The sequence below is a fragment of the Leptopilina boulardi genome, unplaced genomic scaffold (assembly GCF_019393585.1).
Source record: "Leptopilina boulardi isolate dan_hultmark-lab unplaced genomic scaffold, ZJU_Lbou_2.1 LbouV2_316, whole genome shotgun sequence".
NCBI classification, from domain to species: domain Eukaryota; kingdom Metazoa; phylum Arthropoda; class Insecta; order Hymenoptera; family Figitidae; genus Leptopilina; species Leptopilina boulardi.
The window spans coordinates 2,570,269-2,588,988 of NW_026137881.1; the positions used below are offsets into that span (position 1 = coordinate 2,570,269).

General features: G+C 25.6%; 1 protein-coding gene across 3 annotated transcripts in view; it reads right to left on the reverse strand.

Moving 5' to 3' along the window:
* Nucleotides 1–8,966: 8,966 nt before the first annotated feature.
* LOC127283944 (uncharacterized) overlaps nt 8,967–18,720 on the reverse strand; it is a 72,964-nt gene continuing 63,210 nt past the window's right edge. For 2 of the 3 annotated variants that reach the window (XM_051309134.1, XM_051309132.1), the window contains 4 exons: nt 13,659–13,963; nt 10,756–10,939; nt 10,031–10,209; nt 8,967–9,492 (listed from right to left, as the gene is read on the reverse strand). In XM_051309134.1, the coding sequence (XP_051165091.1) occupies nt 9,021–9,492; nt 10,031–10,209; nt 10,756–10,939; nt 13,659–13,963 (1,140 nt within the window). In that variant the 3' untranslated portion in view covers nt 8,967–9,020. The remainder of the gene's footprint in view (nt 9,493–10,030; nt 10,210–10,755; nt 10,940–13,658; nt 13,964–18,720) is intronic. The other variant, XM_051309133.1, reaches the window with a different exon arrangement.

An 18,720-nucleotide genomic window follows, 5' to 3' on the forward strand; every position in this document is an offset into this window, starting at 1 on the left:
ATATAATTGAATATAATCTTAATGTTTATTACTTTTTTTATTAAATGAAATTAAAGTAATAATAATAGTAATTATAACAAATATAGTAATTATATAAACATTTTTTAATAAATATACCGAAGCCATTGAGTTAAACAAAAAACATCTATGTATTATCAATATTATTATTTTTTTATACGATTTTTAAATTAATAACATTCATACAGAAATATTATTTAAATACAAAATGTAAAAATGTATTACATATAAATAAATATTATAAAATTATATATATATTAAACTTATCTAAACACATTTGGGGCTGTCTAGATAAAGCGGACGAACCCCTTCTGTTTCTATTTAATATTAATACTTTTAAATATTATTATTATATTTTATTAAAAATGCATCAAACGGAGAAAATAGGTTAATATTTTGTAATAAATTTAATGACGTCAAAATTATTAAATTTAATACAAAATAAAAAAATATTTAATTTAATAATTTTGACGTCATTAAATTTATTACAAAATATTCACCTATTTTTCTTCGACTAATGCATTTTTAATGAAATATAACAATGATATTTAAAAGTTATAATATTAAAAAGAAACAGAAGGGGTTTGTCCGCTTCAAGTAGAATGTCCCATTTACTAGAAATTTATAGTTTATTTTTTTGGGAAATTCATATGTAATTATTAAAAGTACTTTGATTAGATAATTTTAGGAAAAATTTAAAACTACAATCTTTAAAACTTAAGACTTTAATATTTCAAAAAAAAATCCTTTGCATTTTTCTAGTAAATAATTGATAAGTACTAGAAAGTTAACAAAGGAAAGAAAAAAAAGGAAATATATAGACATGCATGGAATTTAACAGGAAGTTAACAAGAGTTAAGTAAGGAACTTTACATGGTTAACTTTATGGAAAAGGGGGTGGTATCTGGGATAAGTAAATTGAGAAAAACTCACCAAAAATTCGGAACGTTGCTGGCACGTGGCTGATGGCGGACTAAATGGACGAAGACTCGACAAGTGTCGCGGGAGTTGCGCGCGACGCTGGAGGTGGTGGAACGGAGAACGCCGGACGTTGATTGGTTAATAATATTACTCTGCTACAAAAGTAGCGCGCGTCGATTTAGAGGACGCAGGAAGTTGATTGGCTCAGCTGGAAATGGCGCGCAACTGTAAAAGTGGTGGAATACAGAACGCCGGCCGTTGATTGGCTGAAAATATTACTCTTCGGGAAGTGACGCGCAATCCATTCAAATTTGAATTCTTCAATGAACAAAATTGCAGTTTTTATTAGTAATTCATAGAGAATTTTTTTCAACAATTATTAATAACAATACAATAAATAATGAAAATTTATTTACTGTATGTTTTTAATATATTATTAATAAGTATATCCACATTATCTAGTAATTAGAAAAAAAGGAAATGGGTCTCACTTACATCATTATAATTGAACACGTGGTGGTCGGATTCTCATCTGCAATCCCATATCAGCTTCAATTGATGAAAATTTTGTTAAGTGAATATTCGGATAAATAGAAATTCGAGAAATGAACAATTCTGTCAAATAAAAATTATTTTTTATGAAATTTTGCAAAAAATTATATACATTCGGTTAAATGGAAATTTCATTATTTAAAAATTCGATGTATTAGATAATCTACTTTATAAAATCCAGTTATATAAAAATTCAATAATTTTTAACTATTTGAAATATACAAAATTAATTAGAAAGGAATGTAAAGTCAATTGAATAAAAAAATACTCAAATTAATTTCTGAATCAATCGGTGTTTATATTGCATTTTGTATTTTCCATTAAATAAATCGTAGCGTACAGGAGAAATTTAATTATATTATTTCAGTGTATATAACACATTTTGTTTTTTTATATGACTAGATTATAAAAAAAGCAATGAAGTTTAGGAATTCAACAATGTTAAATATTATTAATAATAATAATTATTATTAGTAATTATATTATTATTATTATTACTATTGTTATTACTATTATTATTGTAATTATTACTTTTATTATTATTATTATTATTAATAATATTATTATTTTTTAATTATTATTATGCATCACAAGTGTGGAGTGTAGAAATATCTAATTAAAGTTTTGACTGTTTACCTCAATTGAACTCCAAATTAAAAAATACTTCTATTATAATATTATCAAGTACCTCATGTTCAGTCCATCGCTTACACTGTTTAAAATAGATAAGCACATTTTTTCTCATCAATAAACAAAAAAAATACATACACACGCAGGAAAAACAGATTCAATTTTTCAACAACTATTAGCTACAAATATTAATTAATTATTATATTGACATTGTACTTAATCCCTTGGGACCGAATCTTTGATAAAATTCATTGCAAACACAAAATATTACACAAAATCAATTGTATAAATGTATTATATATACAATAACATACCATATATATACGTATAACGTAGATTTTTCATTATCATCAAAATACAATTTGTTTAAATATAAATTTTAAAATATATTTTGAAATACAATTTTTTTTTCAAATATCTTGTGTAATATGATTTTTAAAATATATTTGTTCTTTATTTAAAGACGAAATATTCGAAAATATACGTTTTGAAAAACGATTTTTTTTAAATGTTCCGAAATACAATAGAATATACATTTATATTCAAAAAAATATTTCGTAACAAAAATTATGCAAATATTTTGAACCATAATTTTTTTGTTTAAATACACAACAATACAATACATTATTTAAAATATATTTTTTAAATACAATAAATTGTCAAAATATGTTTAATATTTTAATTTTGAAATATAATTTTCAAAATATAATTTTTAAAAAATAATTTTTAAAATATAATTTTTGAAATATATAGGTATATAATTTGAAATTCATTTTTGTTTAAATCTTAAACATTAAAATACAATTTTTTAAAAAATATAGTTCGCTAAATAGAATATATTGAAAGAAAATTCATTCTCTAATACAACGTTAAATTTTTATTTTCAAAAGACAAATGCGCAATGAGCAAAAATTGAAAAAGTATATTATTAGCAATTCTGTTTATGCGACGGACATGCTTTATATTTAAAAAACACTGTTTCTATAGAAAACAAGTGCTCAAGATAAAACTAAATTTGTGCTTTCTACTTTTTATTTATTTACTTTTTTTAAATCTCACGTGTTATGTATGAAAAATACTGTCTCCTCTCAAAAATCTCTATAGTCATTCGAATTTCTTTGTATCGTTACAGTGGTACAAAATGAAAAAATTTTGTTCAAATTAACTGTTAGACCATAATTTATGTACCAAAGTCAAAAAATTCTTGTTTCCTCTAACTCAAAACTAAATTCTGATACAAACTGCAAGAATCGTTTTTTTAATTTGTTTTATAATTTTTAATGTTAATGCAAATAGTAAAAAAATTATTATTTTTTTTTAACTTTTTTGGTCTATTTTACTTTCAAATTTTTTTTTCTATTTAATATTGCATACATTTAGTATATAGGGGTAGGCAAGTTTGTGATCAAATAAAAAAAAATTTTTTAAAGTAAATTTGCTTTTGATTATTGTGATTGTACTTTTTTTTAATTTCTAAAGTTGTTTTTCGATAAATTTTCTTATTTTTTAAAACAATTTTTATAAACAAATACAAGGTACGGTCATTTCTAATCTAATCAGAAATTAATCGAATTTTTTAAAATTAAATTAATTTTTTGCACTTAACTTTATTAATATTTAGTATTAAAAAAATATTTTAAAAAAGTGAAAGATTGTTTTTTCTTTTACCTTTACGTCTTCCAAAAAATCGAAAAACTAATTTATTAATTAACTTTATTATTTTTTTTTATCAAATTTTACGGTTATTTGTGGGCAAAAATCTTTCTTATTTTGTAAATTTGCTTTGGATTTTTGAGGGTAAATATTGTGTAACATTGTAAAATTGATAATTTAAAAATTTACAAATATAAATTTGATTTTGTTAAATTAATTATTTTGATCAATTTTTAATTTTTTTTTAAATTTTCTAAATTTGTCGTTTTTTCAGGTCTGATTTACTTCAATGATTTCACAAAAATTCGAGATAAAGACACAACTTTTTTTTAATAATAAATAAAAAAATCAATGTAAATCCCCTTTTTTTGAATTTTATGTAATTTCGTTCGAGTCGAAGAAATATGAAGATTTCAAGATTTAAAAAAATTATTCTATTTATTTTTAACCTTACTAATTTGATTGTTGGACTCTATAATTGTATTATTAACCAACAATAATTACGAATTTATGTCGAGATTCAATTGTTAACATTTATTTTTCATTTATTTTGCTTGGCAACAAATTTTCCTTAGAGATTAATAAACAAAATCATTTTTTTCATTCTAGAAAAGTGAAATCATTGATGAAAAACATGATAATTTTCAAATATTTGAAATTATCATTAATTAAAGTCAATGTTTGTGAATATTTAAATATTTAATTTTGTGATCATATATGGATAAATTTATAATTAATTCGAAAATGACTTGAAGCCAATTTGAAAATTATTTAAAAAATCTTTGGAGATAATTTAAAAAAAAATATTTTAAAAAATAAGGAAAATTCGTTCCAATCAACATTCATAGGATTTATTCTGGTAAATTTTGTTAATTTCACTAAAAATAATCTTTCTTAATTTTCTTCTATTTTGGACTATATTTGAAATCAAAATTTTAAATTTTCTAATATTTTTAAACAATTTATACCTATAAACAAATATAGTGTACCGCAATTTTTAGTCTGAAATTTATTTAATTTTTAATCTGTATAGAATTTAGTTCTGAGTTAGAGAAAACAAAAATTTTTGAATTTGTTTCAAAATTGTGGTATAAAATTTTGTTTGTGTTAAAATATTAAATGAAAATATTAAATATTCCAAAAGAATAATAGGGAGAGAAGGGAACATGGCAACAATAGAGTCGACTGGAAGTCTAGTCATAATAAACCATTTATGGCACCCTATTGTATTAGTTGCCCTTCTGTACCTGAATATTAAAATTATATAGTAATATTATTTGAAGTATTTGTTTATGTTTCGTTTTGATTTCATACTGTAAAAGATTGATTTCCAAATGAAAATATAAATAGGGGAAATCTATCTAAAACGGTCACCTCAATTTTATTATTTTTTCATGTAAATAATATTTTTTAATAAAATAATTGTGAAAAGAAAGTTTTTACACTTAAAAATTGTTCTAAACAAATTATATAACAATTGCAATTTAAGGCTGTTTGTGATCAAATAAAAAAACATTTTTAAGTAAATATGCTTTTGATTATTGCGATTGGATGTTTTTTTTTATTAAAAAATTGTTTTCGATAAATTTTCTTATTTTTTAAAACAATTTTTAAAAACCAATTTACTTTACGGTCATTTGTAATAAGAAATTAATTAAATTTTTTACGATGAATGTTAAATCGAAGCCGACAAAATATTATTTTTTATTATTTATATAATTTGTTGATATCAATTTTTAAGTGTAAAAACTTTTTTTTCTGTTCAGAATTTAGTTTTGAGTTAGAGGAAACAAGAATTTTTGAATTTGGTTCATAATTATAATCTAAACATTAATTGAAACCAAATTTTGTCATTTTGTACCACTGTGGCATCGTACTATAAATCTGAATTTAATATTATTTATTCTAGGATGGCATAAACATTATTTATATTTGTGCAATTAGATTGTTTCATCGTTTTAAATGTAGAGAGAATAAAAAAAAAATTATTATCGACAATTACAAACATGTGATATTTTAAATATTAAATAATTAAATATTCCAAAAATTTTGTATTTAAATATATAAATATTGAATAAACTATTTAAATATTCATATTTTGAAATATGAAGAATTGTCTTGATAAAACAATTTAAAAAAAAAAAAACCAAAATACACAATATCAACCGAATTTAATTTTTAAAAAAGGTTTTTTAACATTTCTTTATCAAGACAATGTAGATTAGAGTTCAGAAAGAATTTTCGTTTAAAAATTTCGTTGAATCTTGATTTTTATAAAGTTGAGAGACATTTAAATCGTCGATTATTACAATAATATTACGGAATAAGCAGAATAATTATTATTATTACACTACTCACAGAGAGTCTAAAAAATTTATTGAAAATTGAAAATTTTAACACTAATTGAGTGATTTTCGTCATGTTTGCGGTTTTTTTCATAGACCGGCAAGTCAAAGGCATTGTTATTTATATTATAATTCTCCTTTCTTTTAAAAATCTTACGATTTAAATCGACAGAAAAGAAAAGTTTGATATTTAAAAAAAAATTTGTATTCTTAATCCGTAATAATTAATATCAAGAATGGTGAAATAAAAATTATAAAAGTAAAAAATAGGAAGAAAAATTTAAAAAATGAAAAAAAAAACTGTTCCTTGTTAAAAAAAAATTTATCGCTTATAAATTCCTTTCTACTTTTCGATAAAACACTATTTTCTACATCACGATGGACAAATATTCGTATAACATTTACTGGAATATAATAAAACCAGTATTTTTTCTTTATATAACTGCGATATTCTCTAAAGTGGAAAATACATCTCTACTTAAATATATATATATATATATATATATATATATATATATATTTATTTACAATTTCCGGCAATGAGAGAAAAGCGAACGAAAGCGCAAAGGCAACTGACAAACACTTAACTCTTCTTAATTTAACAAATATAATCAACAATTTCTCTTTACTCATTTAAACAAACAAAAAATATTTTACACTATATAATTGAAACAGTAAAATACAATGTTCAAATGGCACAAACGATCCCAATGCACCAAACGTAACTTAATCTAATATATATTTATAACTATTCGCGAATAAAATTCTCAGCAAATTTAATTTAACTTCATTTGGCTTCAATCCTCACGAAAAATTATTATCAATTTAATTATAAAAATTTTCAACTAATTTAATAAATTTCTTTTGTCAAAAAAAAAAAAAATGATAAAATTAAAACAATCATATTTATGAAAATCGATTAAAGATAAATAATATTTTATTTATAAAATAATTAAAAAAGAGAAAAAAAATCACAAATCTATTTTATTTTTTTCTAATAAAAATTTTCTCATATACGAGAGAATTTAGCGTAAAATTTGAAAACAATTTAAGCAAATTTTTCCCAATTAACGATTAGTTAATTTTATAATATAAATAACAAAATTTAACAAATTTAATTTATTTGCAGGGATCACAGTACATTTTTATCTTGAAAATAGTTGAATTATTTACCGAAAATAGGTGCCAAAAGATAATTATTTTGAATTTCTCATTAATAATTGAAGCATTAATAGTTCAAAATTTGGGTAAATTAAATTTTTGATATTTTGAAATTGAAATCAACTGAAATTTAGATAAATTAAAAATTCGGTACATTTAAAAATTAAATAAATTAATATTTGGACAAATTGAAATTCTGATAATTTTAAAAATAAATTTAAATCCAAAATGTTTATAATCAACGAATAGAAAACAAATTTTTTTTTGAAAAACGGAAAATTGTAAAATTTTTTAATTAAAAAATATAATTTCTATTGTGTTGATCAATAAAAAATGCAAGAAATAAAATTAAAAATTAACAGAATTTTTCATTTAAAAAAATATTTCTTTAAAAATCGTTAATCATAAACATTTTGTACTTCAGCATCGTAATAAATCAATTAAAATTAGAATAAATTGAAATTACGATAAATTTAAAAATAAAAATAAATTAAAATTTGGAACTTAAATCAATTCAAATTTTGATAAATTAAAATTCGTATAGTATTTGAAACTTAAATCGATTAATCTTTAGATAGATTGAAATTTCGTTAATTTTAAGTTTCGATTGATTGAATTTGCATTTGAATAAAATTTTAATTAATAAATTTAGATTTAATTAAAAATTTGAATCGATTAAAATTTAGTAAAATTGAATTTTGTAAAAATTGAAACTTAAATTAATCGAAATAGTAAATTAAAATTTGAATAATCTAAAATTTAAATCAATTATTAAAGTTTTTGCAAATTAAAAATTTGGATAATTTAAAATTTAAATCAATGAATCGTAGATATATTGAAATTTTATTAATTTCCAGTTTCGTTCGATTCAATTTGCATTTGATTAAAATTTCAACTAATTAATTTATAATTTACATAAAATTTAGATCGAAAAAAAATTTGAATAGATTCCAATTTGGTTAAATTGAATTTTATAGAAAATTATAAATTTGATACTTAAATTAATCGAAATGGTAAATTGAAATTTGGATAATTTGAAGCTTAAATTGATTAATATTTAAATAAATTAAAATTTCGTTAATTTCAAGTTTCGATCAATGAAATTTGCATTTGATTAAAATTTTAATTAATAAATTTGTTTTGACCAAGAGAATCCAAAAAAAAAATTATTAAAAGTTTGATCACTTTAAATTTAAATTTGCATCGATTAAAATTTAAATCGAATAAAAATAAATTAAATTGGAAAATTACTTTAAATTTCGATTGATTACAATTTTAATCAATAAATGTTGCAACTAATTTAAATTTAGATTTATTGAAATTTGTCTCAATTTTCAAATCGATGAAAAATATTGATAAATTGAAACTTAGATCAATTTATTTATAGAAAAAAAATGTAAATTTGTAACTTTGTGACCCTTTTAAATAAATATAAGCTCAGAAATGTTAAAAAAAAATTCTTTTAAAGCTAATAACTTATTTTTCTAACTCCTGAGCTTAAGTCAATGTTTTTATCGAACAAAAAAAAGAAGGTGAAAAAGGTCACTTTATCAAAATAGGTGAAATAGATGCGAAAATTTTAAATAGGTGAAAAAAGGTAAATGTGATCCCTATTTTTTTTAAATTTTAATTAAAATTACTACTAACGAATTCGATTGGAGAATTTTATCGGATTATAATTATTAATTTGTTTTTTTTTTTTTTTTTTTTTTTTTTTGTTTCATTGATATAATTTCACGTTTAACTGTATCCAAATTGCACTTTACGACATTGACAGAGCCATTTAATAATTCTCGCATTTCTCTCAACGATACTTGGTTGATCGCATGACCTTTGGTTACTCTCTTCATTTCCCATACCAGTACTACAATTATTACTTTGCCATTGATTACCTGGATTACCTTGATTACTGCCAACATATGAATAAAGTCCCAATGCTGAATCCACTGAACTTACACTGTCAAAAAAGACGGGCGACGATGATTTTGAATCGGGCTCAGTGATACGTTGATAATTCTCTGAATCAAGTCCTAAGCGATCAAAGAAATTTTCCAATTGTGTAAATGAACGTGCTGGTCGTGATGATGTTGATGATGATGATAATTTTTTAGTCGAACGACCACTACTCTCGTGTCGCCAATATCTATCGCTGATATCAGACTTTGATCTCAAAATTGGACGTCCGCGTCCTTCTTTCCAACCGTCCGAGAACCTGTAATTTTTATTTTTTTTAATGAAAATGTTCACGTTCTGAAAGAAAATTTATTCACTTTTTTTTTTAAATGAATTGTTTATCCAGTTATTTAAAAGAATTTTTTATTTCGGATTTTCTAGTTTAATTTTTAATTAAAGAAACTTTCTGAAATTTTATTTAAGAAAATTTTCATTTAGAGAAATTCTTATTTAACAAAATGCAATTAATTCTGAACACTGAAGTTGTTTTCTTGTTCTACACTTAAAATAAACTACATTTTAATACTAATTTAAAATTATGTGATAAAATCTCAATTTAAAAAACCTTGAAATTTTTTTTTTAAACCGTGAAAAAGCCTTGAATTTGCAAATTTTAGTGGCCACCCTGAAATATGAATTTAAATACAAAAGAACATAGGGAAAACGAAATTTATAACTTTTAAAATGACCCTACATAAAACTAGTCTATATTCTGTATTAGAGATAATCGAAAGATAAGAGAAAAGTGAAATTTAATGGAAATATAATCATGCAACCAAAAAAAAATTAAATTTGACCTTGAATTGCAGGTGGGACTGTATTCAGTTTGACTATTGCTACTATTGGATTCAGGACTGTAATGTCTAACAACTGACGATGGTGTTCCGCTGCCATAACTACTTTTTCTTGATCTGTCTTTCTCAGTGGAATGTTGAGTAGACGCTCCGCTATCTCTTCGAATGTGACTCCAAACATCCTGGAAACAAGAGCAAACCATCCAATTAAAACTGAACCTGTTTTTGCATAAGAATTAAGGACTGGTTTTTATTTCATATATATGTACATATTAAAAGTAAATTTAAATATTATGTTTATTTCAAATGAAATCAAACAAGTAAATTCTTAATTTTTATTATTAAAACCTAACTTCCTGAACGATTATATTATTCCTTTTTATTTATTCTATTTCTATTAAAGAAATTGAAAAATTAAAACAAAATGCAAACACATAAATATATTCCATACTTGAAATTTCTTTAAATTAAACTTCTATAAAAAAAAAATAAAATTCAATTAAATAAAAATTTTATTTCAAAAATTCGGCTTTATAAAAATTTTTAAATTCAAACTAACGAATTTTAGTGAATATTTATATGCGTAAAAAAATAATTTTATAAACAGAAATAAATTGCTTTTTTTAAAATAAATTAATAAATGAAATTAAAATTAATTAACTAATCAGTTATATTTTCAATTAATTTAATTATTATCGTGTAAAACAAAGAGAAAATGTAAATTTTACCTGAATTCTTGGTGGCGGTTCACTTCGATGTGTACAATGACCGGAAGAACCACCAGAGTCCCTTGCAGTTGCACCATGACTTAATTTGCTGGATCCTGATGATTTTTGTGTTCGGCCACCGGAGGATAAAACACTGCTTGCATCACCACCACCAGAGCCAAGTGATCTTCGAATATTCCTAGAACTTTATATGTGTTATCATAAAATTTATTATACAAAATTGAAAGTCAACATAACTGCTAAAAGATAAGAGAGAAACGTCTCTTCTTCCACTGATTTCCAAATAAAATTTATTACGCTTTAATATAAAGTAAATAAACTTGTTTAAACTCCTTTTTTTCGATAATAAAATATTTTCTTAAATACCGTTTTTATTTTGCTAGTTTATTTTAAAAAGAGAGAGGAAAAAAAAATTATGCCACCACCAAATCATAAAACTAAAACCCAATCGATAAATCAACAAATTTAAAAATCAATACAAACTACATATACATATGAATATATAAATTTAACGATGAAGTTGACTATTCATTTAAAAGAAATTGTGTCAGGACAAAACAAATCGATTTTATAATTTATAGTTATAGAAAAAAAAAATTCAAAAATTGTTTTGAATTGATTAACTAATGTTTTATTAATTAATTCGTATTAATTAATGATGGAATAGAGTAGAATATTAAAAAAAAAATATATTATCATTAAGAGTTATTAAAAATATTTTTATTTTATGAAAAGAGGCTGGAATATTGCCTAAAAAAACATTCGTTTCTTTATAGTTAACCGAATTTTTACCTAATAGAATTTTCATAAAAGAGAATTATAATTTAACAACATTTTTTTTAATCGAATTTTTTATTTATCCGCGAATATTCACTCAACAGAATTTTGATTTAAGTGCACTAAAATTTTATACAAATTTTCTATTTAATAGCTGAATTTTTTTTACTCTTTTACTCTTTTAGTCTTGATTAAATTTATTTATGTAAAATGGAAATTTAAATAAAAAGACATTTTTTATTTAATAAAAATTCCCTTAAACATAAATTCTGTTGAATAAAACTAATTCTCTATAAGATTTATCTATTCTATATTGTATCATTATTTTACAAACATTAATTTATCAAAAAATTATTTTGACAAAATTTTCATTTAACAGTATTTATCATTTTTATCAGAATTTTTTTAACATAATTTATATTTAACGGATTTTTTATTTTCTCGAAAATTTATGCAGCTGAATTTTTATAAAACAGAATTATCATTTGAATAAATTTCAATTTAATAAAATCTCTAGTAAAAAGAATTTCTATTTAATTGAATTTTTACATTTAGCAGATTTTTTTAATCGAACAAATATGTGTATATTACTTTTTTGTATAACCGAATTTTTATTCAACTGAATTTTTATTTAGAAAAATTTCAACATTATTGGATTTTCAATTCAAATAACTTTATTTTATCCGTATTTTTTTTATGTATTTTCATTAAATAAAATTTTTCATTACTTAAACTTTGTATTTAATAACACTTTTTTCAGTATTGATTTCATTTTAATGAATTTTTTGTGTCACAGAAATTCTATGTTACTAAATTTCCGTTTTAACAAAATTTCTATATTGCTGAATTGGCGCTTAAAAGAAGTTTTGGTCAACTAAATTTTTTTATTGAAATAAAGATTAAAGAGACGTTCTATTAAATATCAACATTCAGTTAAATACAAATTTGTATACGTGAACATTCAAATAAAGATTTTGTAAAAATTGAAAATTTTCTCATTTAAAAGTTAGTCTAAGTGAAAATTCTATTAAATAATAATTCTTCTAAATAAAAATTATACCAAATATTTTGTTATTTAAAAATTCTGCTACATGAAAATTCTATTAAATGAAAATTAAGCTTAATATTTCATTGATAATAAAACACATGTTTAATGGAAAATTTAACTTGATAAAACTTTCGTCAAATGGAAATTCTGTTAAATGAAAATTAAGTTAATTAGAAATTTTATATAACCGAATTTCGAAATAATGTTGACTTCTATTTAAATAAATTATTATCATTTAGAACAATTTTCATTTTAAATAATTTCGATTTATTCAAATTTTTCGTTTAACAGAATTTCTATTTAGCTAAATTCCCGCTAAATTTTTGTTTCAACGAATTTTCACTCAAATTAAGATTTAAAATTAAAAATTTTAATAAATGAAAATTCTGCTAAATAAAAATTCCTTAAAATAAAAATTAAGTGTAATAAAACTTTCCATTTAACGGAATTTTATTTAATCAAATTTTTTATTATCCGAATATTCATTGGACAGAATTTTAATTTAATTGCAGGAGCAATTAAATTCTTATCCTTTAATAATAATAATAATAAAATATCATAATTTTTGCTAAATTAAAAATGCTGTAAAATAAATATTCATCCATTTTGGAAATTTAAAGTAAAAATTCTATTGAACGAGAATTTTGTTAAAGGAAATTTAGAGAAATGAAAATTGTTTACTGAAAATTCGATTAAACAAAAATTTTGTTTAGTGAAAATAAATGAAAATTTATTTAAATAAAAATTCAAATAAATGGAAATGGATTAAATAAAAATTCTCTTGAATGAAAATTCTATCATCCATGAAATCTACTACGTATACAGAAGTTCAGTTTAATAGAAATCTTACTAAATAGAAATTCCATGAAATAAAAATTTCATTTTTTTAATATAAATTTTACTTTATAAAAATTTTGTCCCTAATAGATATATAATTATAAAAAAAGAAAATTCGAATTTACAAATTTTGTAACACTGGAAATTTGAAATAATGACTTTTAGATAATATTCCATTCTTTCTCAAAAATTATTACGTAAATAGAAACAAAAAATTGAAAAAAAAGAATAAAAGAATTACCTGCGGTAGCACATAGAGTCACGTTTAAAACTAAGGTCAGAATAATCAGAACTTGTTTCACAATCTGGACAGTTGCCTCCAGATTGATGATGAGAGGTCACAAGGGGTTTCGAGGACGATTTAGTGGACGCTCTTGGAGATAGCGACGCTCGACGTCGCGTGCTTGTATGAAGATCCGGCAATGACTTGTGACAAACCGTGCTTTCTCCAGAAGCGGAATTACTTGATTTCTTAACAGATCTTGCAGACGTGTGGGAGTGAGAATTACTTCTTCCGAATTTAAAACGTATATCCGGCGTACACAGCTGAAACAAATAAGAAAAATAAATTTAATTCAACAACAACAATTATAAAAATAAAATAATAACAACAATAATAAAAATAATATAAAAATTTAATAATAATAATAATAATAAAATATAATAATAAATACAAGATGAAAAAGAAAATACTATTCGCGGGTATGGTTTTCGAATTGCAATAGAAAGTGACACTTGGCGCGACTAGCTCGGGAGGATTGTTGCTTCGCAGAGGCCTGCTATGGATAAATTGGGCTGAAAGGAGAAGTTTCTGCATTATCCTTGCGTGTAATACGTCTCGATGCAAAAGCAATATTTTCTTAAAATAGGACAAAGCTACACACGACGACCATCGATTTCATCCTGGCGTGCGCAAATGCCATTTTGATAACTTTATGACAGTGATGGGTTTATATTAGAAAATTATTGAAAACTAACCAATAACCGATGATAATAATAATAATAGTAATAATAATAATTATTATTATTATCATTTCTCTCTCTGTCTCTCTGTCTCTTAGTTTTCAGTTACTTCAAGGTTCAATCGTACTTGGAAAATTATTATTATATATAATGGAAACATAAACTTTTGTATAATGCGTATATGCAAGGTGAAAACCATTGTCATCAAAAGCCCACGTGTTTTATATACATAATAAAGTTTCAATAGCTTTCACACTATTTTTCCTTAAAATCACTTTAATAACAAAAGGTTAATTATTACTATTATTATTATTATTATTATTATTATTTTAAACAAACGCATGAATATTCATTAGTTTGCATTAAAAAAAATTTGTGCCAAAAAATTAATAAAATTGAATTTTTATTTAATTGTAATTAAATTATACTTTGAATTTTAATAAAATTTATTATTTTTTAATAGTATAATTTTAAAAGAGTGAAATTTTGTATTCTATCGAAATTTTAATTTAAGGGAAGGGATTGAAAAATCAATGGTATGAAAAATAAAATTTCCGAAAAATAAAAAAAAAAATTGTTAAAAATTACTTTTTTTCATTTTTCATAGTGAAATATGATATCTAAGTTCTCAATTTTTTTTTTTAAATTGTTACCCCTAAACAAGACCAATTATTATTTTTTGTTTAAATTTTATTAATTATTCTTTAAAAACTTGAAATTCTTTAACAATTTTTATTATTTTTTATCGGCAATTTTTTTGCAGGCCTTTTTCTCAATTCTAAACAATTAATCGTATGGATTTTTGAAATTTCTAATATTTTCAAAAAATAAAATTTTTAAAATGATAATTTTTTTTTAAATTTGAATAATTGACAATAACATTATTTGGGATCTAAAATTATTGTAAATTATTAAAATTAAAAAAAAATTTTTTTTTTCAATTTTAGAAATTTTATTTTTTTGAAAATATTAAAAATTTTTAAAAATCCATACGATTGATTGTTCAAAATCATGAAAAAAGCTTATAAAAAAATCAGCAATAAAAAATAATAGAAATTATGAGAGATGTTTAAATTTTTATTTTTCCAGAATTTCGAATTTTTTTAAAAAAAATTATTAATTATATAATTAATTATATAATGTTGTTAGAATTAAATATTATATTGCTTTACGAGTTACACGTTTAAACTTTATTTGTATTTTTGAATTACGCGCGATCGGAAATACGTAACTTATATTTTCCCCTAAAACAACATCCGGTCTAGAACTTTCTTGACGCTTAACGAAAGCGTTCAGTTCGCTTGGTAGCTTCGTACCAAACACATCTCCTATTCTTATTGTACTAATTCTGTTTTATTTAATAAATATTATTCTATCTCCAAGATCTTGGTTGCTCGTCATTTTAACAGGTTATGGGCCCAGTAGTTCGTGAAATAATAATAGTGTCGTAATACCGCGTGTGAATTTATTAGACAATGAGCGGGACGGTGTCTTCGAGGATTGAGCTCCTAAACAAAAATAATTTCGACACTTGGAAGCTGCAAATGCAGGCAGTTCTCATAAAATCGGATTTATGGGAATACGTGAACGGGGACATAGTAAAACCTGAGGTTGGAGATGGTGCGGGAGATGCAGCTCGTTTGCAAACGTGGACGAAGAATGACCTGAAGGCCAGGTCGGATATAATCTTGTCCATATCCGCAAGCGAACTTAAGCAGGTAAAGAACTGCGAAACATCGAGAGCAATGTGGTTAAAACTACAGGAAATTTATCAATCACAAGGACCGGCGAGAAAAGCTACCTTGCTGAAAAGGTTAACACTACACAAAATGGCGGAGGGCGGCGATATACGGGATCATCTGAACGCGTTTTTCGACACAGTGGACAAGCTTGGTGACATGGACATTCAAGTAAATCAAGAGTTGTTGACGGTGATGCTGCTATATAGCCTTCCTAGTGATTTCGAGAACTTCAGATGTGCGATAGAGTCCCGGGACAATCTACCGACACCCGAGTCTCTTCGTACAAAAATCATAGAGGAAAGTGACGCGAGAAAAGTTAACCCGCGCGATTTAAACTCGGACGCCATGTTTGTGAATAAAAGAGACGGTCGGGGTGATCAAAAATACAAGCCGGGAGTGAAAAATAGTGACGATTCGAAACAAAACGGTGGATATCAAATTCGATGTTACTTATGTAAAAAGCCCGGTCATCGGAAATCGGAGTGTCGTTACAATAAAAATCGGAAACCAACAGCTAAATGCGCGGATGACATTGGCCTACAAGTGACTGAGTGCTTATCAGTTGAATCAAGTCGAAGCTGGTGCCTCGATAGCGGGGCAACTACACACCTGTGTAAGGATCGCGACAGTTTCGTCAGTGTGTGTGAATCTCGACAGGGAATTTTGAATCTCGCAAACAGTTCGACATCGCAAATTATCGGAAAAGGAGTTGTACAGTTTACAACAAAAGTGCGGGATGACGTGAAAAATATTTCGCTCGCTGATGCTTCTCATGTGCCGGACTTGAGAACAAATCTTCTGTCGGTATCGAAGATTACGGATCGGGGCTATAATGTGTTGTTCACCAAAAATCAAGCGGAAATATCTGATTCGGAAGGAAATGTGAAACTCAGTGCCGATAGAATAGGGGACTTATACTACATCCCAGAAAACCGTGAAAGTGCGTGTGCGACTCAAAATTCGAAACAGGGCAAAATATCTCTTGAACTTTTACACAAGAGATTCGGTCACGCAAGTGCAACGAATGTTCAAGGCGCTGTGAAGAGTGGTGCAGTGAAGGGGGTGGAAATCGCGGAAACCTCGAAAAATCTCGATTGTGATGTTTGCTTAAAGGGAAAAATGTGCAGAACACCTTTTCCGAAGGATTCTAGTAGGAAATCGGAACTTCTGGAAATAATTCATACAGACGTATGGGGCCCTTTCAGCACTACATCATTGGGAGGCGCCAGGTACTTCATCCAATTCATCGATGACAATTCGAAGTGGTGTGAGGTTCGGTTTTTAAAATCAAAAAGTGAAGCCCTCTCTGCGACAAAAGAAGTGATAGCACTCTTCGAAAAACAACGCGGCAAGTGCGTGAAAATTTTACAATCGGACAACGGTCGCGAATATGTGAATAACGATTTCGATGCGTATTTGAAACAGCGAGGCATTACTCGAAGGTTGACGGTCGCACACAACCCGGAACAAAATGGGACGGCCGAACGCAAGAACCGGACATTGTTGGACACAGCAAGATGCCTTTTAATGGAAGCGAATTTACCAAAACATTACTGGGCAGAAACGGTCAACACCGCCAACCATCTTCGAAATCGCTTACCAGCCAAATCACTCGACGGAAAAACCCCCTTCGAAATGTGGACAGGGACGGCACCGGACATTTCACACTTGAAAGTTTTCGGGTGTAAAGTGTATTACTTGGATCGAAACCCAGGAAGAGGGAAGTTGGATCAGCGTGGTCAAAGCGGAATTTTTCTCGGATATTCAGAAGAGTCCAAGGCGTACCGAATTTGGTCTCATGAGAAAAAGAAAGTGATCATCAGTCGCGACGTCAAATTTTTCGAAGAGGAAATGTCAAACCCAAGGAAAATCGAAAATATCGAAACAACGATTCCGAGAAACAACGATGAATTGAAGGATGAACGTCGATCCGCTGATATCGAACACAAAATTCACGAGGAAACCCCAGACGATTTGAGCGATGACGAGGAAGACGACGATGATGGCGATTTTCTGGGATTCGACAACCAAATCAACGACGTCATCAATCCGGACAGGGAAATTCAAATCGTGGCACTAGAAAACATCGCGAGGAAACCAGGACGCCCTAAGGGAAGCGGAAAGAAACAGACAGACACTCCAAACATCGGAACAAGAACCGGTCTCCGAAGTAACACTCGAAAATTACAAGAAGAAGTTGGAAACGAAAATCCAGACGGGATGATTGGAACCACGGAGTGTAGCTTTCTATCAGAAATACCAATGAAGGAGGCGATGACGAGTCCAGACGTCGAGGAATGGAATCATGCTATTTCTGACGAAATGAAATCAATTCTAAAAAACGAAACATGGATTTTGGCCGATCGACAACACGATAAATCAACAATAGGCAACATGGTAGCAGAGCGTGGTTGAACGGAACACTGGACGAGGAGATCCACATGGAGGCACCAAAACACTTCGAGGATTTCCTGGAAAAATTAATCGATTTCGAGGGAAATAGCGAAATTTCGAGAAAAGCAGAAAAAATGCTGCATGATTTCAGAAACGGCGACAAGGTTCTCCTACTCAAGAAATCACTCTATGGGCTCAAACAGG